At 44.4% G+C, this 26,515-nt stretch overlaps 1 protein-coding gene across 4 annotated transcripts in view; it reads right to left on the bottom strand.

Annotated features, from left to right (window-relative positions):
• Positions 1-26,515, bottom strand: part of ARHGEF6 (Rac/Cdc42 guanine nucleotide exchange factor 6) — a 133,690-nt gene that overhangs the window by 73,075 nt on the left and 34,100 nt on the right. For all 4 annotated transcript variants that reach the window (XM_045288339.1, XM_045288338.1, XM_045288340.1 and 1 more), the window contains exons 3-5: positions 8,607-8,691; positions 5,451-5,575; positions 3,850-4,048 (exon numbers count right to left, since the gene is read on the bottom strand). In XM_045288339.1, the coding sequence (XP_045144274.1) occupies positions 3,850-4,048; positions 5,451-5,575; positions 8,607-8,691 (409 nt within the window). The remainder of the gene's footprint in view (positions 1-3,849; positions 4,049-5,450; positions 5,576-8,606; positions 8,692-26,515) is intronic.

Here is a 26,515-nt window from a genome sequence, read left to right as displayed (position 1 = left end):
TGATGAGGGCAACAAATGTATAGATGTGCTTTACACAATTGATCTATGTATTGTGATGAATTTTATGAGCCCCAATAAATTGATTTTTTTTTAAACTGGAAAATAAAAGAAGAGGGTAAAAGAAAATAAAGGATAAAAGAATTAAAAAAAAAAAAGAGTAGCCTCTCCTAGTTTCTCCACACCCATTTTGGTTATCTCCACGATGGCCCTCCAATCCATGCCCTGTACTGTCACCAAAAGGACGGTCCTAAAACAAATGCTGTCTCCTGCTTAAACTTTGCATTACTGCCCTCCTTAAAGAAACCTCAGCTCAAGGCTCACTTGTTTGCACTCATCAGCTTCTGAGCCCAAATCATCCCATCGCCCACTGCCTGCTCTCTCCCACACCATGCTTTCAGGTACTACGTCCCTCTACCCTCCATCTCCCTAACACAATTCTTCTTCCATCCTTCAAGATGCTATTCAAAAGGATTGCCCATATTTAGCTTATTGCTAATCAACTAGTTTCTTTAAAACTACTTTATTGGCACTTCACCCACATGTGACACAATTCAATAGTTCAATCATATCAAGAAGAGTTGTGCATATGGTGTAGTACAGCACCGAGGAATCACACATCATTCCTCTAGTTCCTGAATACTTCCTACCCCCCCATCCCCCCGCTACCATGAACCAGTTCTGCCTTACAAACCTGGCTAGACCAGAGAACACAAATTGGTGCAGATAAGAGCTCTCGATACTGTACACTAGTACAGATAGGGACTGGAAACACAGGAAACCCAGGACAGATGATCCCGTCAGGACCCGTGGTGAGAGTGGCGATACCAGGAGGGTGGAGGGAAGGTGGGGTAGAAAGGGGGAACCAATTACAAGGATCTACATATAACCTCCTCCCTGGAGGACCGACAACAGAAAAGTGGGTGAAGGGAGACGTGGGACAGTGTAAGATATAACAAAATAATAATAATTTATAAATTATCAAGGGTTCACGAGGGAGGGGGTGACGGGCTGGGAGGGGGAAAATGAGGAGCTGATACCAAGGGCTCAAGTAAAAAGCAAATGTTTTGAGAATGATGATGGCAACATATGTACAAGGGTGCTTGACACAATGGACGGATGTATGGATTGTGATAAGAGTTGTAGACGCCCCCAATAAAATGATTTTGAATAAAAAAACAAACAAACAAATGAGAGCTCTCGACACATGGAATTCAGGACAAATAAACCCCTCAAGAACTGCGTGAGAGTAGCAATATCATGAGAGTTGGGTCAGGGTCGGGGAGGGGGAAAGTGAGAAAGGGAGAACCCATCACAAGATTGGATATGTAGCCCGCACCCTGAAGGATAACCGAAATGTGAGTGGAAGGAGACAAGGGACAATGTAAGAGATGAAATAAAAATACAATATATAATTGATCAAGGGTTCCCGAGGGCGGGAATGGGGGAGGGAGGGAGGGGAAAAAGAGGCGCTGAACCAAGGTTCGCAAGTAGACAATGTTTTGGAAATGATGATGGCAGCATAGGGACAAATAAGGTGGATACAATGGATGTATGGAATGTTTTAAGAGCTGTAAGAGCCCCCAATAAAATGACTTAAAATAAACTAAAAAAATGGGGGGGGCTAAATTTCCTTGTGGGTGTCTGTTTAAAAGAAGAAGAAGGGTTGTGCAATCCTCACCACGATCAATTTCAGGCTATTATCTTCTTCCTTGTACTCATTGTTATTTGTGTCATTGTGTTTTTAATTGTGGTAAGATGGACACAACAAAACAGCCTTTAATTCAACAACTTTGACATGGATACTTCATTGTGGACCACCATTATGGATATCCATTTCCAAGTGACTCCACCACCATTAACATCAACTCAATACCCCCTAAGCAAAAGCTCTTCCTCCTTCCCCCATAGGTCAAGTCTGGTTTCTTTCCCCCATCTTTTCAGTAGTATGTTGATATAATATTCACATATCCTGTACTTCCATCGTTAAATTGCTTTTAAAAAGAGTTGGAGCTCCATCATCACAATCAGTTCTAATGCTCCCTCTCCCCGGCCCCCAGCCCAGGTTGTTTCAAGAGAGATGACAGCAAGAACCTAAGTAAGCCATGCATGTTGTTCCCGATACTCCTAGCTCCAGGCCTTCCCTGAGTCGCAGACCTCCTGGGCCCAGCTGCCCAGACCCCTCCTTGTAGAAAGAAGTTACTCAAGTGTTCCAATCCGAGTCATGTGAGCCCCAAACAAAGACTATAGGAGAACGTTGAAGGAAAGAAGCCCCAAACCAGGACAAATACTCGGGGGAGCCCATAAGGGAGTGGTCAGACTGTGTTAACACAGTGACACAGTGAAGACCACCATAATGAAGGCCACCCACAGGAGGATGTGCTATCCACTTCCCATGCACCTTCGGTGATGCTTGGGATTTCCAAGCAAGGCGGCAATTGCTGGAGTCCCCGAATCAAGAAGTACAAGGGTGAATCTAGAAACGCTGTATTGGGGTTGAGATTGTACCACTTGAAAGATGTAGCAAGGCATAAGCAATGACTATGAAAGCCATCCAGACCAAGGAAATTCCAGGCAAGGCCTGGGAAAATATCCAGAGCTCAACAGAAACGGCTCAGTTCTCAGCGTTAAAAATACAAAGACTTGTATGCACACAAAGATCAATGTGTTCGCATCAGTAAAGGAAATGCTCCTCTTTACCCAGTACTCAGTTCCTGTCACCGAGTGCATTCCGTCTCCTTGCGACCCTGAAGGCCATAGAGAGTTGCCGGCCTTGGGGTTTCGGAGGGTTCCCATCTTTATAGGAGCAGGAAACCTCATGATCCTCCAGTAGTGCTTGTTCCCATTCATAGTCCTTACACTCCCAGGGCTCCTGTCATGTCTTCATTCATTTACAGCAAGCCGAACTACTGAATCAACAACTAATAATAATCCATATAAATAAACTGGATAATAAATGAGTAAGTTAAAACTACGACAGCATCAGATGAAAACAAGATATTTGGTAAGTTCACTACAATGTAAAATGTAATAGAGACTTTAAACAATTAAATCAATTAATACATATTAATATATTCAACAACACCACAGAGTATGCAAAAGAAAAAAAGGTACTGAGGTACTTATCACTCACAGGAGTCCTTAGGGGAACTGGTTTTTGAATGAAGAATATTGTTTTATCTTTATTGGAAACAACCATTTTTATAGATCAGAGCTAGGGACTTTTGAACATATGCACGCCGACCTTCTTAAATAATAAAAGGCAAGGAAGGTGCCCAGTAAAACTCTAGGAAGACCTATCAAAAAGGATTAGATTTCCTTCTCTGGAATTTATGACGAAGGAGGGGAAGTGGTTAGCAGTATCAATGAGTTAAAGGCAATCTTGTTCAGAATCAAAGTGGCCAAATGCATCTCTGAGGCATTTGGTTTTAGGTCTGCTGAAAGAGCGTAGAGCTAAAAAAAGGAAGTTAGCACATGGCCTCTCTATTATTGTATGCTGCCATGGTGATTCCCAGAGTAGCAGGAAGGGTTGTGTACTGTATTACATAGGCTAGAATTAGTAGACATAAAGGGGCATGGTTAAATCGGAGCAGTTGTCTGAGCTTGAAATTCCTTTGCTCTTTTAGGTTTGGGTTTGGGTTTGGGATTTTGCTGCCTTTGTGTAATCGAAATGTAACCTTGTTTCAAACTTTCGAGCAACAGACTTTCCCATTTCTGTTCTAGTCTTATTTTTGACATAAACAATCAAGTATAAATAGGTTCTGCTAGCCAATTAAAAGCACCAGGTTTTAGTAAAACTACTAAGAAAGTCCAAGCGTTATAAGCAAAAAGGCTCTCAAAAGCTTCACTTACCACTGGATTTAATTTCTCGGACATAATTACTAGGGAACCAGCCTGTTCGCCCATTTAATGTGCCTTCCCACCAGCCACCTTCTTCAACTCGAGTGACGTAAATGATGTCCCCTTTACAGACTGACAGTTCATCTTCATTAGTCTGCTTAAAGTTGAATCTCGCCTTTACAATCAACTGACTTCCATTTTCCGTCATCTCCTGGAGAAAGACAAGCCACGCCGGGTTAAGTGTTCACCAAAATGAAGGAGGGGTGGAAAGGATAGGAAGTAGGTGGACAGGGTGGGGTGGCCGGGGATCAAACCTCTCAGCCCTGGGTTTCTGATTGAGGAGCCCAGTCTCGGAGAGAAACTGCATGCAACCTTACAGTATGTGTATTTTAAAAGAGTTCATATCCTTCATTTCCTTCGTCCCTCTCCTAACAAATATCGAAAAACGCCGATTTATTTGAGCCAGAAGGCAAAGTGGGGTGATAAAGTAATCCATCTCACCCTCTACCAAGCACACACACACACACACACACACACACACACACAATTAAATGACCAAGATTAGAGACTAACTTACATAAAATGGTCCTCCCACTGCCTAATCACTAGAGATATTTTAATTTGAATAAGTCAAATACCAAGATCAAATAAAGATCAACTATCCCAGTTACTTGAATCAGGAAGTTTTAGGCTCTCATTGCAGAACTGGGCTTAACTTTTTGCGGCTACACAAACCCTCTTGGAAAGCTGATGAGCCCATAGAGACACACGCCCAAGGTTTTGTATACGCTCCCTGAAGGCCCAAGGGGTATAGTGTTCATCAGCATCCCAGAGGGATTCCTGAACTCACAGAGGTTAAGAATCACACATCTAAGCAATTTGAAACAGCTCATGATGACTTACACTAAGTAGGTGGCTTTGGACAAGGAATAAAGGCTTCACCCGAATAGCAGAATAGGAGGAATTTCCTCCTAAATAAAAGCTCCTTACAAGACCAAATGCAAAGATGGAGTTCATCAAAGGTTGGTGTCTAACATCTGGTCTTGCTCAATGGGAATGCAAAGAGAAAAATAATCATGACAATAATGATGATGCTCTATCATGGGCCAGACCCGACTTAATTTTCCTTAAAAAAAAAAAAAGAGCAACAGACCCGTTGCTGTGGAGTCCATCCTGCTTCATGGTGAGCCCAGGTGTGTCAGAGGAAAACCGTGCTCATGCGTGTACTCAGAGCTCCAGCTTTCGGGTGAGCCACCAAGTATGCGAATCATTTGCACCGTCCAGACACACTGCACTCAACCCTGGGACTAGCACCAACTGCCATCAGGAAGGAGTCATAACAATGCACAGCATTGTCAGCTAACGACTTGCTCCAGTCCAGTAAGGGACATCGCTAGGCCGTCCATCCTATCTTCAGACTCTTGCGGCCCCCTCTCCCTGCCCTTATCTCCTGGGTTTGTTCTGATCAGGCCAGCCACAACTGGTGCTGGCCTTTAAATGAGTTTTCTCGGTGACACCCGAAGTAAACAGGTGGGCCACCTCACCCCATAGGGAAGACTAATCGAATTTTTCAGATTTTCACACAGGCCAAGGAAAGTGGCGGCTCTACTTACCACTGCCTTAGACTGCCTTTGCAGCCCCGGAGCGGCGCTAGCAACTGCTCCCGGTGGATTTGTCTGAGAACTATTGGCAGCGCTAAGAGAAGAGGAGCGCCTGCATGGTCTTTCTGAGAGCTGATCTGTGGAGAGAGGAAAAGGCATGGTAAAGGGAACCCCTCCTCGTGTTAGAAAGACACCACATCACAGTGCCTTTGGGGGCACTGTTCGAGGCACCGTGGTCGTCACGCTGACTGACATCATTATGAGCACGCCGAGGGGATTGGATCCCACCCTCCCATTTGGTGGCCAATTTCTTTTCCTGAACCTTACTGGCCATTGCTCTCCAGTAAAATGAAAAACAGCGACACAACCACATTTTCTCTTAACCCATGTCCCTACAACTCTTCCCTCCTGAACCAGTTACAGCAGTATGCCCTGTGAGCCAGGGCAGAACTATATTGAGTTCCAAACAGCTGTCTGTGGCTCTTATTACTTTGAAATATTTCAAATTTCTCTGTTTGCTGTTTGGGTCCATAACTGAGTGGTGCTTTTCTTACTGACATGTAACACAAATGTGTGATGGCGTAGAGAATGGAAAATCTCCTCCTGAGGCTGTGTGTGTGTGAGTGAGAGAGAGAGAGAGAGAGAGAGAGAGAGAGAGAGTGTGTGTGTGTGTGTGTGTGTGTGTGTGTAGGGGGTTGGACAGAGAATGAGAGTAGGCGCTCGACTGGGATTTTCAGTATGCCGTGAGTGTACGAAAGGGAAGAGCTGGCTTCTTGACAAATTCAAATGAGGGTTCTTTTCCCCTCCGTTTATTTTTGAAAGATATAAACTGCAAACGTCTAAAGCCCAAACATTCCCTAGGCGACAAGCTCAGTATCCAAGTAATTTCCTTGATGCTGTGGGTTTTCACTTTCACCTCCTTGTATTTTGATAAAAATATCTGTGGCAAGGGGAAGAGACGGTCAAACTTGCCGGGAGAGTTTGGCAAAGGAACGTATCATTTGTGGGGCATCCTGTTCAAATTAGACGATCCCCCCGCCCAGAGCTGCAGAGTTGTCGTGTGTGTTAAATATAGTTACTTGAATTTGCTCTGCTGATTCTGCTGTAGGCCTTGCAATAGCTCAAAATCATTTTTCCCCCAATAGCAAAAGAACAACCTCAGAGGAATATTTTTGCATGCATTGTTCTAGTAGACCGCTCCTCTGACTAAAAAGTGCGATAGCTTGATCGCTTGCTAGATGCTCCACCCTGTTTGGCACTCCTTTATATTGTCTGCTCTTGTTCTCCTAATTGTTTCCTGTGGATAAATAAAGTCTCCCTAAATAGACTGCCATTTTCTGAAAGGCGGGGCTACATCTTCCACGTCCTTTGGAGCACCTGGTAGGACACCACCGGTCTGAGCAGTGAGTCTGAGGTTGGATCTAAGACCTCTCAAGTTCATTGGGTTTGAGTTCCATTCCCATGACTCAATCTCCAGCTGGGCAACTGTGAGCTTGAGTTTGCTTACCTAGCATAAACCAAAACCGTACTCACTGCCATCGAGTCACTTCTGCCTCATCGGGACCCCATACGACAGGGTGGTTTCCGAGACTGTAACACTTTCTGGGAGGAGATTGCTGACCTTGTGTCCCCTACTGGTCACCAAGACTGCTTTACTTGGAATCAGACCAAAACATAATACCTGAATCCAGAGTGATTTCAAAGATTAAGTGAAACTGCCCATGACCCTTAGGACAGCCTCCTGTCTATATAACCCAAAGTGCAGCATGTTAAACATTGTGCATGCCCCGTCTAGTGGCATTTACATTCACCAGGCTGTGCCACCGTCACGTCTGTCCGTCTCCCAAATTTTCTCATCATTTCAAAACAGAAAGTGAGTACCACTGAAGCAATGCCTTACACTCCCTCCTGTTCTCAGCTCCTGGGACCCCCAATAGACACTGGACTCTCTGCAGTTGCTTATTCTAGATATTTCACGTCATGCTGGTTTTCTAATATTTGTCCTCTCGTGCCCGACTTAGGTCACCCATCACCATAATGTTGTCAAGGTTCATCCACATTGTAGCCTACATCAGAACTTCATTTCTCCGTAAGGGTGAGTAATATTCCATTGTAGGGTTAAACCACCTTTTGTTCATCCATGCATTGGCTGTTGGACACTCGGGGCTATCTCTATCAAACTCAACCTGTTTTACCTGCGGTTATGACTCCGCCATGGTAAGTAAGATACTATATCACAGACGGAGTGGTATTACACTCCACGTTTATCATCATCTTTGCACTTAATAGAATTTATATTTATTATGTTCCATCTAGTGGGCGTTAAAAATATAAATAGCAGATATTCTTCTCACTATACCCCTGGGTTCCATTTCCTGTGCAAGACTCTCGATGGCCTTTCTGACTCAGAGCAACCCTTTAGAACAAGGTAGAACCAGTGCATAGAGTTTCCAAGGCTGCAAATCTTGACAAATGCTGACTGCCGCCTCTTTCTCGCACAGAGTACATGGTGAGTCCAAACCAATGACCTTTTGGTCAGCAGCTAAGCACTCAACCCCTGTGCCACCAGGAATCCTTACATAGACACAGACATGGACACGTGTGAGAAAAAGGTGGGGTCTCTCATAGAGAAGGAGAAGTAGCAGCTATATTTTGTAAACTTCATGAAAAGAGGGAGTGGTCCTTTCCTTTATATTTTCTGTCCCCTTGGTTAGTCAAATATTCATTTGGTTGGTGAACTCTTTTTTTTAATTCTTCTCATTATGTTAAGGACATTAGAATGGCATCTGCACTAAACCCACTCCTTCGAGTCAGTTCCAACTCACAGCAACCTTATAAAGCAAAAGAGAGCTGCCCTATTGGATTTCCAGGGCTGTAAACTTTCTGGCAACAGACTGCCACATCTTTCTCCTGCCACACCTGTGGTCAACGCAGAAACGGAGACAAAGCCCTCACTGCCACTCAGGATGCCGACTCCTAGCGACTCCAGGGCACAAGACAGACACTGCTCCTGCGAGTTTCCAGGATCCTAACTCTTTAACTCAATAAAGCACTTGACCCCCACTGGGGTTGACGTGCGGGGCAAGGGGAGCTTTTCACACCAAGTGAACAATCCTGGCCATAGTTGGTCATCAGACATGTCACCCAGACCTGGGTGCCTTTTCTTACCTTCTGTTGCTTTGTTGACAGCTAGAAGAGTACTCAGAACCTTGGGAAAATTGATCCCCAAATAGAGGTCCTCAGGATCAAACACCTAGGAGGAAGGAAAATTGAAACTGTGAAATTCTCCTAAGTATTCAACTCAACCAACCAAAGTATCAAAAGGCCACTTCCTCCCGCTCTCAGGAGGGGGGGGGAGTAAAAGCCAAGATGAGACCCTCTGTGTAGATCTCGGGGAGAAATGAAAGCGGCAGCAGAGCCACCTACTGACATGTGGCAGGCGGGCCATCAGAGAGTCCAAGAGAAGTAGTAATGGGAAATGAAAGCCAAGCCGAGAATGGACTGCCTACCAGGAAATGGCCCACTCTTTCCGACCTGAACCTATCAATACTCCCGGCCCAGTTACAGGAAACACGTGTGCACAAGTTACTGCCCACTACCTGCAGAATGTTCTCCACCATCCACACAGGAGAAGATGGAATCTGGTTTAGACTCTAGGCTGCCCTTCCTCCCCACCGCCACCCATTGGATCCCACCTACCCAGGATCCCAACGTCCACGTGGCCCCAACTCTCTGCTCCAGTCTGCCTTTTGCTCCCAGCTGTGTTTCCTGGTTTCTGCTGCGTGGCCTTGCTCCTCTCCACTGATGCACGTGCACTGGTACCTTCACTTCCTGAGTCACTGCCTGGATTTATCCTGGCCTGAGAGGACAACTAGGCTCTCGGCAGCAAAACCCGCCAGAAATACAGCGTTTCACTTGGCCAGTCTCAGCCATCATTCTGGCTATTTATCCCTAGTGAAGATACCAATCAGCTGTAGTTTTGCATACCACCGTGAATTTTAGCATTTAGTCACTGTCTGAAAAGGCACTGAGACTTCTAGTCTCAGATGTCATTGAAACTACAAGCGTTGACAAGCACCAGCACAATCTGTTTATTTGCTAATGAGGTTGCTATACATCTCCATGGGACACACTACACCCACCTTCAGGATGGAAAGTCTCCCTTTAAAACCCCCGTCCTTCCAGGATGTCTACAAATCTCTTGAAGAAAACAGATCCAGCAGGTGATTCGGATTGGCGCTACAGTAATCCTGTCTGGACGTGGCAAAGGAGGGGACGGTGCCTCGCAACATCCAGGGCATCGCCCAGCCGGCCATCCGCCGCCTCGCTTGGTGTGGCAGTGTCAAGTGCATGCCGGGTCTTATTTATAAGGAGAACCACGGAGTTCTCAAAGCTTTCATTGGCGACGCAGTACCCTATACAGAGCACGGCCATGGACGTGGCCTACACGCTCAAGCGCCAGGGACGCAGCCTCTAGGCCTGGACGGCTAACTGGCTCCTGATCGCTGAGAAATCGGATACTGAGAATGCAAATCTGGGCCCGATTCTGTTGAATTGTCATTTCCTTGTTGCTGTAGGTCAGCGGTTCTCAGCCTGTGGGTCGCGACGCCTTTGGGGGTCGAACGACCCTTTCCCAGAGGTCACCCGATTCATAATAGTAGCAAAATGACAGTGATGAAGTAGCAACGAAAATAATGCTATGGTTGGGGGGGGGGGGGGCGGGGTGTCACCAGCACATGAGGACCTGGATGAAAGGGTTGCGGCCTGAGGAAGGTGGAGAACCGCTGCTGTAGAGATGCCGAGTACATATTGATAATGTGGACACGAGATCACCAGCCTTGAGGTTTCCCCAGCACGCTCCAGACCCAAAGGACTTAGTGCCTGCCCCAACAAAATTAGGCTTGAGCTGGTGGTTTGCTAGTCAGTTTCCCCAAAAAGAAGACAGTGTCTTATATTAATTTTTGCTCCCAAAGATGCGCTAGGTCTTATTTTCAGGGGATGTCTTATGTTTCCATGAAGAAGAATACGGTACACACTTATTGTTTATTGTTTTATTTTATTTTATTTTATTTTTACGGTTTTCGGCTGTCATGTGGCTGTTTCGTGTTTATTGTTTTATTAAAGGAGACCTCGCACTTCCTGTCTGCTCCGGCTGCACTGTGGCCAATATTGAGCTACACAGCGGCACCTGCCGCTATGGTCCGAAATCCAGAGTTACGGTAACTTGGGGGGAGCTTATTTTCGGGGAGGTCTTATTTTTGGGGGGATGCCTTATATTTCAGCGAGAGGCAAAATTAAGTAGGTCTTATTTTAGGGGGATGTCTTACTTTTGGGAAACAGGGTATGGTCCGTGAATGTGAGGGACATGGCCACTCCGGTTCAGAAATCCAAAGAGCAGCTACATGGCCGTATTACTGTTTCCTGCGTCTGATTTTCAGGGGGCAGGAGACATGTAGACTAGAGCAGGAACTGATCCACAGGGAAACCACAGTCAACACACATCCCGAAAGAGAAATAAACCTATGTGACAGCAGAGAAAAAAAAGAAAGAAAACAGATCCATAGGGGACCTGATCGGTAATGGACCTAAGACTGTCAAGGGCCTCTTTGTAGAGTCATTCGGTGCATTTCTAATCTGCAAATCTTCTAGGTTCGGAGTCAAGACAAATCTGTATCTCTTTTATACATGGTCTTGAAGACCAAAATGTCTGTCAAACGAAAATGTATAGTATTCCCTCCCCCCACACTTTGCGAGGTCAGTGAGGAGGAAATATGCTAATATGAGCCTCAGTGGGATGGATTGACAGAGTGGCTGCAACAGAGGCCTTTAACATCACCATGTGAGGATGGGGCAGGACCTGGCAGCGTTTCTTGCTCTTGTACAAAGGGTCGCTATGAGTTGGAACTGACTTGACATCGCCTAGCAATAATCACAATGTGAGCCTCCTCCAATGCGCCCACACTGCGATTCACAGATCTACTCTTCCTGTCATCAATGAATGTTTGCCTTCACCTTGAAAATGACTGAAGCCCCCCAACTGCGTGTAAAAAGAAAGATGCTGATTTACTTAAAATAAAGTAATGCCATTATTACTGCTGATGGAGCGCTGGTGGTGTCATGCTTAAGTGTTGGGCTGTGATTCACAAGGTCGGCAGTTCGAAACCACTATCAGCTCCGAGGGAGAAAAACTGGGCTTTCTACTCCCGTAAACAGTTACAGTCCTGGAAACCCACAGGGGGCTGCTGTGAGTCAGCATTGACTCCATGGCAGCGAGCTTGGTTTTGGTGTCGGGTGCAGAGTAAGTGTTGGGCTGGCTGCTGACTGCAAATTAGGAGAAAGATGAGACTATCTGTTCCTGGAAAAGGATCTGCAAACTCGGCAACCCTATATAGGATCAACGTGGCTATAGGGAGCCTTGGTGGTGCAGTGGTTCGGTGCTTGGCTGCTAACTGAAAGGGCTGTGGCTTGAACCCCACCAGCTGCTCAGTGAGAAAAACGATGCTTCAGTAAAAATGACAGTCTTGGAAACCATTGTCTTCTGCCCTATGAGTCAAAATCAATTTGATCACAATGGAGGATTAAAAAAATATATATGTATAGACTTTTAAAAAAATATAATAGCAAGACTGCTATCCACCCCAGCCCCCCACCCCAAAAAAAAGACTGCTATCCCAAGGCTATGGATGAGGAAGTCATTGGATTTTGGTTCAAAATTCATGCCTGGAGAATGCCCAGTAAATGACTACCCAAGACTACCATCCATATACGTACTGTTTCCATACTCTCTTTGTCTTGTATGCATTTATTCAGTTCTCCCTTTATGAATAAACATGATGGAAAGTGCTGCCCTGTCTCCAAACTTTATTGTTTGTGCAGATAGTGTCCAGTCACCTAAGTTGTTAATCTGTACAAATCGACCATCTAAGAACTGTCCTATACATGCAGACTTTCCTTTTCTCCACACTATTTTAAATTCTGTATATCTGGCTAAATAATAGTAATATCAATAGAACTACCATATGCCCCCTGAGGATCATTTATAATGTCTTTCAGCAAAATACTGTCTTTAAAGTGAACCAGAAACAGATATAAACCATAGATATATGAGTGGATTTTGAGTTTGCATAAAATCATAGTCCTAATTTAAGAATACAGTGAACCCTCGCCACTTCGCGCTTCGACTTCCGCGGCTTCACTCTATCGCGGTTTTTGCGTAACAGCGCATGCTCTGTCATTACTGCCACTGATTGGCTCATGCTGTACACGCTTCTGTCTGCATCGCTACGTATCGGAGCTACGTATCAGATGGATTTTTGCTTTTGTACAGTGTACTGTAATTGCGATTTTTAAGAAATGTTATCTAAGCCCTATGATGGCTCCTAAACGAGCTGCTTCTTCTAAGCCTTCTGACAATAAAAATAAGCGCCAGAGGAAGATGCTCACCATCCAGGAAAAGGTAAAACTTTTGGATATGATCAAAGATGGCAAGAAAATCGTGGAGGTTGCACGCCATTTCGACTTGAATGAGTCTTCCGTTCGCTCCATCCGTAAAGAGGAAAAAAAATCCGTGCTACGGCTACTTTCACTTTCAACAAGGAAGCAAAGCGCATCGTGACAAGTCGTAATACTGTAAACTAGATGCCATAAGTAATATAATAAATAATAAATGATAATTGTAACGTCCAAAATGTTTTACTGTATTTTCCCTTTTTCGTTTAATAAATTGGGTAATACGAGTGTAATGGTGACTAAAGGGTGTTTTTCATGTCCTCTATGCTCTAACTACGAAAATATTTGATTTACAAATAAGGAATCCTACTTCGCGAAGTTCATTTATCATGGTAGGGTCTAGAACCGATTAACCGCGATAAACGAGGGTTCACTGTAATTTGTTCTTATGACACAGCCCTATTCAATACCTGCCCCATGAAGTGATCACTGAACATATGGTGCTATGGAAAAGTATGGTGAAATAACCAGATAGTGTCTGGTTATCAGAAAGAATAGCATTTGGGATCTTAAAGGCTTGTCTTAAAACCGGCAGCCATCTAAGTGAACGCTCACCTAAATCCGCGTGGAAGAAGCACACCAGCCTATGTGATCGAAGAATTGTAAATAACAAAAAACAAACCCGGAGAAGGGAACAAGATTACAGCCTAAATTCTAAGCAACTGGTTGGAAGAAGGCTATGAAAGCCCGAAACCCATTCAGAAGGTCCCCCACTCGGACTAAGACTCAGGTAAATCTCCTCTTGTTGGCACACAGGGTGCATTGTAGGGTGGATTACTGTACTTGTAGCTAGGTCAAAATGTGACACCTTGCCATTTGGCCTTCCTCTTGATCTAATGCATAATTGTTCCAGCTTTTAATATTTTCGACTTTGTTGTCGAATGAAGTCTCTCTCTGTTTCATTCTGTCATTGTGGCAGGGCTACTTGTCGGAGTTTGGTTTTGATTTTGTATGTTCTTCTGTACATGACACCCAGGATAGGTAAACCTATAGAGAAAACAAAAACTGGCATAACAGTTTCAAAGGGACACAGCAGAGAAGGCAGGTGGGATACAGAGAGCTAGCAACAACGAGCACAAGAAGTAAGAAATGCCCTGGAACTGATGGTGGTGATGGTTGCACAACTCTTATGAATGTGAAATGCAGGCTGTGTGAACTGTATATGTCAGTGAAACTGTTACATATAAACGAATGAATGGGTCGGGTTGGGATTTGTAATCTAACCTAGAGTTTATTCTGTCTCCCTTACTGCTTACCCAGGACAGAGTGTTCCTTGTTGTAACTATAATTTTGCCTCATTTGGTTGCAGGAGCAGTGCCCCGAAACCATCCAGGAGTACTCTGAGACGCTGACGATCCCTTCTTTCTGGTCTGTGTCACATTCGAGATAGGATGAGTGGGGAGGGGGGGACCCTGCTATTCATCCAGCATTCACAGATCCAATGGGAACTAGCCAGCTCATTTCCATACCACCTACCTCCGGACGCAAAGACAATTTAGCTAATCTGGGATTCAAGTCACATACCAGAGACGCTAAACTGGCTGTGAGACTTGCACAGAGGGCCGTGCCTGGAAAATCACAGGCTGCAGAAGTGTGTGCTTTTGGGTTACCTTTTAGCAAGTCAGGACTTTGCGGAGGGAAATGGGCACGAGTTTTCTACATCTGAGGGCCAGGAAAATGGCCTCTCCTGGAACTTATTTGCCCCTTGTTCTCTTCCCACCCTCTACACAGGGAGGGATTCTCCCTTGTTCTTTCCCAGCTGGGTTATGTCCCATCTTCATCTCTAAACTTGGCCGCACACCCCTCGTTCCCACAAAGGCTTAACACCGAGAACCACTGTTGCCTTCCCTTCCAAGAAGATTTTCATTTGAGTAGGAAATCGATCTGAAATGCATGGAAGAAAGGTGTGGGGTGGAATGTCCAATCTCATTTTATATGGAGCTTGGGGGGATGTGGTACAGTGGAGGATGCTGGTCGTTCCAGCTGATCTTCCAATTACCCTGAAATGAAAACCCACAGGCTTTGCCTCCTTTGCTGGTCCCGAGCAGCCTCTTCCAACTCCTTGTATCACTCCTAGTGTTATAGGGTGGCCTTGCAGGGAAAAGAGCAGGGTCACTGGGCAAATGACAGTGCAGTGCACAGTTCCAGACAATTTGCCTCAAGCAGATGCAATGACTCTGGGTGCCTATTTTCATTTTCTGATCAGCTTGCTTGTTCTCAAATTCAATCCAGTACTCACCAGGGCTCCATTGGCAAGTTCCCTCAAACTCCAGAACTCACTGCCATCCAGTCAATTCTGACCCACAGCTATCCTGTAGGGCAGAGTAGAACTGCTCCTGGGGGTTTCCAAGGCTGGAGTAGAAAGCACCATCTTTCTGTCATGGCATGGCTGATGGGTTCAAACGGTTGACCTTGTAGTTGGCAGCCCAACACATAACCCGCTACGTCACCAGGGCACCTGAGAGCCACATAATTAAAAACATAGCAAAACAAAACTCACAGCCATTGAATCAATGCCAACTCATAACGACCCTATAGGACAGGGTAGAACTCCCCCTGTGGGTTTCCAAGAGTGGAACTCCTAACAAGAGTGGAAAGCCTCCTCTTTCTCCCACAGAGCCTCTGGTGGCTTCAAACTGCTAATCTTGGAGATCACAGCCAAACAAGTAATCACTACGCAATCAGGGCTCCTGGGTTCCACATATAGCCAGCCTAAAAGCCAGTCCTACATCAGCAGATGAAATGGGACCTGTAATTTTCAAATGTTTCCCCACATTTTTCTATTTTGGATATCCACAATGACAGCAAAACCTATTTTCCATCCACTAAACACCAGGTGCTGATTCTGAAGTGTTGGGGAGTCTGCCAGGATAAACAGCACATAAGTTAATATTTTTATGACTTTACAAATAGTTCTTTTTTGGAGCACGCAATTTCAACATATATGTTATTCTATGACATTTTCTCTAAGCAAAAAGAAGGAAGAACATGAGTGGAAAATAAACCCCCAAACCTTGTTCCATTCATTCACTAATCTTAATAAATGTAGCTACCATTGACTAATGATGATGTCTGGCATCCTCAAAATTAGCTCTCTTAATAAACAGATTTTTTTAGCTAACTGTCATTGAGTCTATGTGGACTCATAGCAACCCCGTAGGACAGGGTAGAACTGCCCCTGTGAGTTTCCAAGATGACAACTCTTTATAAGAGTAGAAATCCCATCTTTCTACTCTATGGAGCAGCTGGTGGTTTCAAACTGCTGGCCTTGCAGTCAACAGTCCAAAGTGTAACCACTACGCCACCAGGGCTAAGGTCACCCCAAATCAAGAGACAAGCCAACCAAAGTGATAAAGCGAATCTTATTGAAACTTCAAGTCAAGGGAAGGGGAGAGGAGGGGAGCGGAGCATGCATGTCTTGGGGAAGGTGATTACACTTCTGTTGGTGTATAAACTGAGTGGAGCAACCTGCCATCAAGAAGAAAACACAGAAGAGGAAGAAGAAGAAGAAGAAGAAGAGGAGGAGGAGGAGGAGGACGACGAGGAGGAGGACGAGGACGGACGAGGACGAGGAAAATACTTAACACTACTTATATAAAACCCAAGGGGAAAATACACCAGCACGATGTTCCTAATTGGACACCTTTGACCTAGTTTCTATCCAGTCCCAGGCCATGTGCTATAGACTACTGGGGTTTTATACTCTGTCCTTTTAATTCACAAAACATCCTAGATAGGCCACACCAGAAGGATCGATGCAGATACCCAACAAAGCAAACTGGGCTTTACCTCATGCTCCCCCGCAGCAGATTAAAGGAACTGACATACTCACTTGGACTATGACTACTGTCCCAAGGCTATAGAATTGGTGGTTGTTAGACTTTGGTTTGGATCTCTTGCTTTGAGGGTTCCCAATAAATGGGGGCCAGGAACTACCATATGATTACTATTTTAATGCCCTCCTTGCTTTATTATGACATGACTTGGTGTGTTCTGCCCTTGTGAATGAGTGTTATTGAAAGTATTTCCCTAGAGGGAGGGCCCCTAGGAACTTGGCTTTCCGTGGGTGAGCACCCCTCCCCTTGCCTCTCCTGCCTGGCCTCTTCTTCGTCTTTAAAACTCAAAAAAAAAAAAAGGAAAGAAAGGATTGCCCTATCACCAACCTCCATTGTTTGTGTAAATAATTGTCCCATCGCTTAAGAGTTGAATCTGTACAAGTCAACAATTCATGTCTAGGGGTCTAAAGCTGGCCTATATTTTTATAATTTCCTTTTCTCAACAATGTTTTAAATTCTATAGTATTGGCTAAATTAATGACACTATTAGTGGAATTAATTTATGCCCCATGGGTCAAGTAGAAAGATCATGTTTTGAAAATGATGATGGCAACATATGTACAAGTTTGCTTGATATAAGTATGAATTGTTATAATATCTGTAAGAGCCCCCGATAAAATGGTTTAATTTCAAAAAACATAATGATGTCTCTAAAGTGAACTAGAGACATATATAAACAATGGATATATGAATGAATGTTTACTCATTCTAGCCCCAATCTAAGAACAACTAATTCTTATGACATGGCCCTGCTCAATACCTGCCCTCATAAAGAGATCAATGAAGATACAAGTGCTAAATCAAAGTGTGGTGAAGAAAACAGATGGTGCCCAGCTATCAGAAAGAATAGTGTCTGACAGTCCCTCTCAGAATGGACACATGGAAGGGATGATAAATTCAGGGTGTGGCTTGGCACTGATGAACCACATAACTATCCTCTAGTTCTTTAATATTTCCTCCCATTACTATTAGGGTTTTTATTTGTTTTACCTCATTAATCATGTTAGATGTATGCATGTTTATTTGAATCTTACATGAAAGTCAAGATAGATAACCCATCAGAAACAGAAAGAGGAGTGATGGCTCCCTGAGAGTATGGGAAGAGAGAGGGGGAGGAAGGGGGGAATGGAGAGCTGATAGAATTTGATGACTATATTGGAGCTGAATCAAGGAGTTCAAGAAGAGAGAAAATGTTTTGAAACTGATTGTGGTAGCAATTGTGCAACACAACTTGATGTGATTGAACTATGGAATGTTGTGCTATCTGTAAGAACTCCCAATAAAATGATTTAAAAAGAAGAAGAATGTCTGATGTCTTAAGGGCTTGTCATAAAACAAGCAGCCATCTAACTGAAACATCAACTAAGACCACATGGAAGAAGCACAGTAGCCTGTGTGATGCAAGGATTATAAATAATAAAATCTTAAATCTAAGAAGGGAATGGTTTCAGAGCTCAAATTATGTATCATTGGTTTGCAGAAGGCTCTGGATGATAGTGGTAGTCCCAAATCCACGTGCAGGGTCTACACATGGATTAAACCTCAAGTGGATCCCCTCTGATCCTAGTCCTGGGACGCGAATAGCTTTGTTGTCAGACAGAGAGCGCTGTAAAGTCGATTGGGGCAAACGTAGTTAGGTTAAAATGTAATAATAACTTTGATTGAATTATTGAGTTATATATGTGGATGAAGTGCCAATACAACTGTTAAAAATGTAATATCTTATCATTTGATCTCCCTTCTGACTCTCATAAATTTGTTACAGTTTTTAGTATATTCTGCTTAATTTTTGATTAAAATTTTTCTGTTTTGTTTTGTCACTATTGTTGAGTTTGTTTATTGGTTTCTTGTTTGTGTTTTGTATGATTTTTGTATATGAACTCCAGGGTAGGTAAATCTATACAGGCAGTATCTGAATTCATAATTACCTAGGAGTATGGCTGGGGAGATTGGAGGGAAGTGGGGAGCTAACAAGAAGAAAATGTTCTGAATTTGACCGTGGTAGTGATTGTACAACTCTTCTTAATATGATTGGATGATTAAATTGTATGGTGTGTGAATTACATGCCAATCAAACACATTTTTTAAAAAGATTTAGTCTTAGAACCCTGAAGGAGCAGTTTTACTGTGTCCTATAGAGTTGCTGAGTCAGAACCAAGTCTATGGCAGGAGAGTATTGAACTTGAAATGGAATGTTGCTGGCTTTTAAAAGTGTAACCATTAAAAAATAATTGGAGTACTAACTTAATAAAATCAATTGCTATCCCTGGGAATTCTACTTAGGGAAGAAAGGAAAGGAAAACTAATCTACTCTGTAAACGTTCACTCAATTTATAGTAATTATTTTAAATAATGAAATGGGGTACATAAGGAAGCATGGAGAGAGGAACGGGATGGAAAAGGACGGGGCTGAAAGTAGTTTGACCCATGTGGAAGTTTTGCCTATTGAAAAGTTTGAATGAAATGTACAAACACACAACAAAAAAGAATCAAGGGCAGCGAGACTTCATCTCACATACTGTGGCCATGTTATAAGGAGAGATCAGGCCCAAGAAAATCCAACCAACCACCAACCTCACTGCCATGGGGTCAACGCCAACTCATAGCGACCCTGTTGGACAGGGTAGCACTGCCCCCCATGGATTACCTTATCTTTCTCCTTCAGAGCAGCTGGTGGGGTCCCACTGTTGATCACGTGGTTTGTAGCCCAACCCTTAACTATAAGACCACCAAGGCTCCTGGTTCCTGGAACAGGCTACGCGCAGCTTGGTAAAGTAGAGGGTCCACGAAAAAGAGCAAGACCCTCCAGGAAACGGACTGCCACCGTGGCTGCAACAAAGGACTCAAGCAGACCCACAATTGTGAGCATGGCCCAGACCGGACAACGCTTGCTACTGCCATCTAGAGGATTGCTGTGAGTCAGAGCTGGCGCCACGGCACGTAACAACCACACATGTTTTTATTCATTGCACCTCAGTCTGCCAGCAAGCCCACGATGTGCTATGATTATTTCTCTCTGTTGCCCGTGAGTCCTCTGAAGGAGTGACTGTGTCACGGAGCCAAAAACAATAAAACCCAAAGAATCCGTAAATGGATTCCGATTCGAAGTGACCCCATAGGACAGAATAGAACTGTCCAGCAGTTTCCAAGGCTGCCCTTTTTGCCGAAGCTGACTGCTTCATTTTTTTCCTGAGGAGTGGCTGGTGGTTTTCGAACCAGGGACCTTTCCTTTAGCAGCTGTGCCCGTCAACCCTGCAACATTAGAACTTCTCAAGAGTGTGATGTTGGTGGTGGGTGTCAACCTGATGTATGACAGAATGGGACTGCTCTCTCCTGACGGCATGTGCAAAGTCCATGCGGTGAAGCCTGACCGTCCTTGCCTCGAAGACGCATTCCGGCGGGACCTCTTCCCAGACAGATCTGTTGGCTCGTTGGCCAGTCTATGGTGCTTTCGTGCTCTGCTCTTCACCGGCACTACAATTCTTCCTCGGTCTTGCTTCCTCCACGTCCACGTTGCACATGCATCGGAGGAGGAGACAACGGAAAATACCCCCGCTTGGCTCTGGTACACCTTAGCCCTCAAAGTAACAGCCTTGTTCTTGAACACTTTTGAAGAGATCTTGTAGGATGGAACCAGTAAAGTACCCGCCAAAAAAAAAAAAATAGAAAATGTGCCCTGGGAGACACTGTAGCCCTGCACCCAACATAACCCTTTCTGTAACACCGAAAGAGAATGAAACAAAAAGAAACCCCTAGCTGCTTCAATACACGCAGCAGTTGTACCATGTGCGCCAAGTTGGTGACAAGCGCTAAAATCTAAACTAGCAAATCCAAATCACTGTGGCCAAAGAAGTGGCCCAGATGTGGCGACTGTCTCTGCAGGGCCTTGCCGAATTCCTGTGCTGTCCACCCCATGCAAAGGGACAGCCCCATCCCAGCAGGCACCTGATCCTGTTTGCCAGCAACACGAAATGGGGTTGCCCTGAGCTACTCCTATTCATCTGGTGCCACCTTGAGAGCCATTGGTCACATTTATGACAGACTACTTGCCTGTGAGTGGGGGTGGCGAGTGGCAGATTGTGGTTACAGGGAAAACCTAAAGGTCACTTGCAATGACCTTCTGCACTCTGCCTTCTTTGACATCATGCTCGAATCACCTGAATAAACCAGTCACGACCTCTTATGGATTGAAGTATGTCCCCCCACACGCCAAATATTCTAGACCATGATTCCTAGTATTGTACAATTATCTTCCATTTTGTTATGGGTTCCTCTATCCAAACCTCAGGTCAGTGGCTAATGAGGCAATATTAGATTATGTTAAAGAGGATTAGGTTATGTTTATTCTGTTAAAGAGGCAGTATTAGGCGGTTCATCATCCCCCAGACTCCACCCCCATTTAAATCACCACCCTTACTCAGGTCATAGGCCTGATTGGATGTAAGCTGGGATCTGGCCTGAATATATATTTTTTTTCCAAGAGATGAGAGAGTCATAGCAGAGATCCGAGGGAGTCACTGTCATGAAGAAAAGAAGAGTCTGGCAAAGACTGCAGCCTTTGGACCCTGAGACCCTCCTGGAACTGGAAGACACACGAAGAGAGCACAGAGTGCCTAGATTTTTTCCAGGGAATGCCAGCCCACAGATGTAGAAATAAGTCAAGGACCTTCCTCCCGAGCTGACATAGAAAGAAAACATTCCCCCAGAGCCGGGGCTCTGAAATTCGATTTCTAACCTCTCAAAACTATAAAAGGACAACATTTCTGTTTGTGGAAGGCATCCACTTGTAGGCTTTGTGGGCTAGTCTCCTTAAAGAACCAAGACACAGCCCCAGCCACATCCTAGATATGACGAGGAGCCCTGCCCTGTTCTAGTTCAGAACCAAACAGTTCCATCTAGATAACTAACGTTTGTACAGTGCCAGCCAATCAACTTATGTTTCAAGTTCATTTCAGGGTTGAGATGACCACACACAGTAGGTTCCATCAGTCAAAGGTTCTGAAAGCCACAACATCTAATCAACTGAAAAGCAAGTGATTCATAACTTGCTTCTGGCTCCTTCCAACGGATTCCAAATATTTCAGAAACATTCCAGCTCTCCCCCTCTTGATTAATGTTCTTGAACAAAATCTTAAAGTAAACTGAGCTCATCTTAAATCACACTGTCTAATTCTCACAGCTGAGTACCCAGTCTCTGGGAACCACTGAAGCTTGGGGGCAATGTCATTACATAGTGCAACAGAGCAAGCCAATCTGAGTTGCTTAGTCATATGTCCCTGGGTGGCAGCACTCCTGGCTCTGTGAATGCGAGCTGGGATGTTTCCATGTAACTCCTACTAAAAGCAGTCACAAAGTCAGCAACAAATAAGGCTCTTAGCTCTGCAATTGGACTCAATTACCCGTTGGTATTCCACTTACTAGAGTGCAGTGGATGGCATTTGTGCCCTGCCTGGTATTAAATAATAACTGTTCTATTTTAATACCGAGCAAATGCAAGAGAGTAAACCCGGCTCTCTATTCTGTTCTTGCCTCCTCCCCTTCTCTCCATTCCAGCAGTTTCTGGAACAAGATCTGGCTTGTGTATGTAACTACAATAAGATACAGTGCGTTGAAAAGAGCACCTGTGGGAGGGTCAAGGGGAGCCCTGACAACGTGGTTACGCGCTCAGCTGCTGATCAATAGGCTGGCACCCACTAGCCGCTCCATGGGAGAACTATGTGGCAGTCTGCTTCCATAAAGTATTACCCTCCCTCCCAATATCAATCAATCAAACCCATCGCCACTGAGTTCAACTCTTCGTGACTCTATTTTTAAAAATTATTTTTTTTCAACTTGCTGCCATCCAGTTGATTTCGACTCACAGCGGTGCTATAGGGCAGAGTCGAGCTGCGCCTGTGACTTTGCCAGACTGTACATCTTTACTGGAGTAGAAATCCTCATTTTTCTCCCATGGAACACACGGTGGTTTCAAACTACTGACTTTGAGGTTGGCAGGCCATGGTGTAGCCCACTACAGCACCAGGGCCCCAGGGACCCAATAGGGTAAGGTATCGCTGCCCCCTAGGGTTTTCAAGGTTATAAATCTTTACAGCAGCAGGCTGCCATCTCTCTATCCTGCAGAGTGGTTGGTGGGTTTGAACAACTGATCTTTCAGTTAGCAGCTGAGCACTTAGCTCACCATCACACCACTAGGGCCCCTCGGTAAGGACTACAATCTTGAAATCCTATAGGGCAGGTATTCTTTGTCCTATAGGGGCGCTATGAGGGAGAACAGACTCAACAGCAGAGTTTGGTTTCGTATGAATGAGGCCAGAAGACCTGGACTCCCATTCCAATTTAGACCTTACCACTGCTGTGTAGTGCGAGGTGGTCTCTGGTCCGAGTCTCCATGGTTCAGGTCTTCGAGTCTCTTGAGAATCGACTCATAGTAAGCAAGCTCACAAGAGGTCAATGCATATACCGAATGCCAATCTATGAATTTTTCCTAATAAACCAGAGGACTGGACAGAGCACTCCCTCCCAGTAGAGAAATCTGTACGGTAGACCAAATTATAATTAGAAATGTGCTGGACTGTGTAGAATCACAACAAAGGGATCTGGAGTACCACAGCCCAAGGTGATCGTTGTGGTTGTCATTGTTGTGTGCTACTGAGTCACTTTTGACCCAAAGTGTCCCCATGTGACAGATTAGAACTGCCCCATAGCGATTCCAGGCTATAATCTTTACAGAAGCAGCCTAATTCATCTTTCTCCCGTGGGACAACTGGTGGCTTCAAATGGCACATCATTCAGTTGGTTGATGAAACACTGTGCCACCAGGACACCACTAGGACCTGACAATAAACAAACAAACAAACAAAAAATCAACTCCGACTCATAGTGACTTTCTTGGGCTGGGTAGACCTGCCCCTTTGGGTTTCAGAAGCTGTAACTTTACAGGAATAGACAGCCTCATCTTTCTCCCTTAAAATGCCTGGTGATTTCAAACTGCTGACCTTGTGGTTAGCTAGCAGCCCATCACGTAACTCACTACACCACCACCCCTCCTTGTTACAGTCACCTTGTGTATTATTAAATAGGTTGTTGTGGGCCTGCGAGAAAACATAATTACCATATTGAACCTAGCTTCGATGGAGGAAAAAACCCACTTTTTTCTTCCCATTTCCCACCAACCTCTCTTGCCATAACCCTCTCAAAACAACCTCACTCACATGGAGGCCATGCTGTCTCACAGTGGCCTGCCCCGGTAGGTTTCCAAGACTGTCTAACTCTTCTCTTTTGTACATTGTTATTGGCACCTAATCCACATATCCTACAATTCAATAGATGAATCATTCAGTTGTATCAATAAGAATTGTACAATAATTATCATAATTCATTTTAGGACACCCCCCTCCCCATGGTTCAATTGCTTTTAAAATGAGTTGTGTAATACAATCAGTTCTAGTGCTCCCTACCCGCTCCTGCCTTCATTGTTTACTCCCAAAATCCCCGCCCCCTACCTAGCCTCACCTCCCACCCTTATAACTCCCTAAACCCTTGCATCAGTTATTATCTCTATGCATCCACGCACTCCTTCTGTGCTTCACAAACTGGGAAACTCAACAGAAACAATTAAAAAACCAAAATCAAAATAATGTGGTAAGGATAACATAATAATAAGATACAGATACAAATAGAAATAATGATTAAGAAAGAAAAGACCACAGTCAATATTTTAAAAGCCAAGGAAGACATTTTTGTCATGGAACACGCCAGAGATACTGACACCTAGAACAAATTCAGGTTGGGTCAATAAGGTGGTCAGGTGACCAAGGATCAAGTTCGATCCAGCATAATCAAGGTTACAATGATTTATGTCTGATAGTAAGGCTGTTTGAAACGCTTGTCTACGGCTAGTGGGAATTTGCCAGCAGCTTAAGCTAACTAGAGTAAGATTGGTTTTGCAGATGGGTTTGGGGCTCCCACTGTGCTCCATAGCCTTCGATATAGGAAAATGTTTTTGCTGTTCTTAACTTGGAAATGTTTGGTATGTGTAGGAAAAATGCCTCTTTCTTTTTTGTAATCATTTTATTGGGGGCTCATACAACTTATCACAATCCATAGTGTCAAGCACATTTGAACATTTTTTGCCATCGTTTTCAAAACGTTTTCTTTCTACTTGAGTCCATGATATAAGCTCCTCATTTTTTCCCTCCCTCCTGAGCCCTTGATAATTTATAAATTATTATTTTTTCATGTCGTTCACTGACAAATGCCTCCCTTCACCCACTTTTCTGTTGTCTGTCCCCCTAGGAGGGGATTATATGTAAATCCCTGTAATCAGTTCCCCCTTTCTCCTCCCACCTTCCCCTTCCCCTCCCGGTATCGCCACTCTCATTATTGGTCCTGAGGGGTTTTTCTGTCCTGGATTCCATGTGTTTCCAGCTCTTATCTGTACCCGTGTACATGCTCTGGTCTAGCCGGGGGGGAAAAAAAATACAGCCTTTTTTCAATTGAAGAACACTAGGGTTTATAAACAGGCTGAGCTTTGGAAACATATAGACAATAATGTACTGGTTAAGTACCCGACTACTAACCAGAAGGTTGGTTGCATCCCATATCAACACCCAATGCCCTCTTTGTTTTTTCCTTGTCTTCTCCTATAAAGTGTGTATAGATGCCCTACACATTTAAAAAAAAAAAACCAAAACAACAATAACAACAAAAACCTCACTGCCATCTAGTACATGCCAAGTCATGATAGGGTGGAAGTGCCCCTGTAAGTTTCCAGAACTGTTAACTAATTACTGGAGTTGTAAGCTTCATCTTTCTCCAGAAAAGCAGCTGGTGTTTTCGAACTGCTGACCTTGCAGTTAGCCCAATCCAGAGCATAACCACTACACGACACACTCACCAAAAAACAAACTCACTGCCATCAAGTCAATGCTGGCTCATAAGAGTCCCCTGTGGAATCCAGGGCAGATAAACCACTCAGATTCAATAATGAGAGTAGCAATACCAGGAGGGGAAGAGGAAGGTGCAGGGAGAAAGGGGGAACCGATCACAATGATCTACATATAACCCCCTCCCTGGGGGACAGACAACAGAAAGGTGGGTAAAGGGAGATATTTGTCAGTGTAAAACATGACAAAATAATAATAATTTATAAATTTTCAAGGGTGAGGGAGGGAGGGTGTGGGAGGGAAGGGAAAAATGAGGAGCTGATACCAAGGGCTCAAGTAGAAAGCAGATGTTTTGAGAATGATGATGGCAACAAATGTACAGATGTGCTGGACACAGTGGATGGATGCATACATGTATTGTGATAAGAGCTGTATGAGCCCCCAATAAAACATTTTTTAAAAATAGGAAAGGGGAAAAAAAGAGGCCCCTGTGGGTTTCCGAGACTGTCACTGTTTATGGGAGTCGAAAGCCCAGTCTTTCTTGGTGGTTTCAAACTGCCGACCATTCGGGTCGCAGCCCAGCTCATAACCACTATACCACCAGGGTTCCAACATCACACTCGAAGTACTATTAAGTTTAGACCTCTCCATGAGGAGAGACTCAAGCTGTGAGTATGAGGACTACGAGACTCGCGTCAGAAATGTCAACAGTCTGCTGTTTTGTTGTACATTGTTGCTTGGTTTTGCTCTGTCTTGTTTTTATGCATGTTGTCTCCGCAGGCCTGTCTGGATAGGACAGGCTGGAGGATGAACAATCTGAAGGAGAAAACAACGGGACTGACAGTTC

This window comes from Echinops telfairi, unplaced genomic scaffold (genome assembly GCF_000313985.2).
Source record: "Echinops telfairi isolate 266 unplaced genomic scaffold, ASM31398v2 ScPeMD7_20;HRSCAF=75, whole genome shotgun sequence".
Lineage (NCBI taxonomy): Eukaryota > Metazoa > Chordata > Mammalia > Afrosoricida > Tenrecidae > Echinops > Echinops telfairi.
The sequence above is the reverse complement of the archived record's forward strand: the minus strand, read 5'-3'. Positions and strand labels throughout refer to the sequence as shown.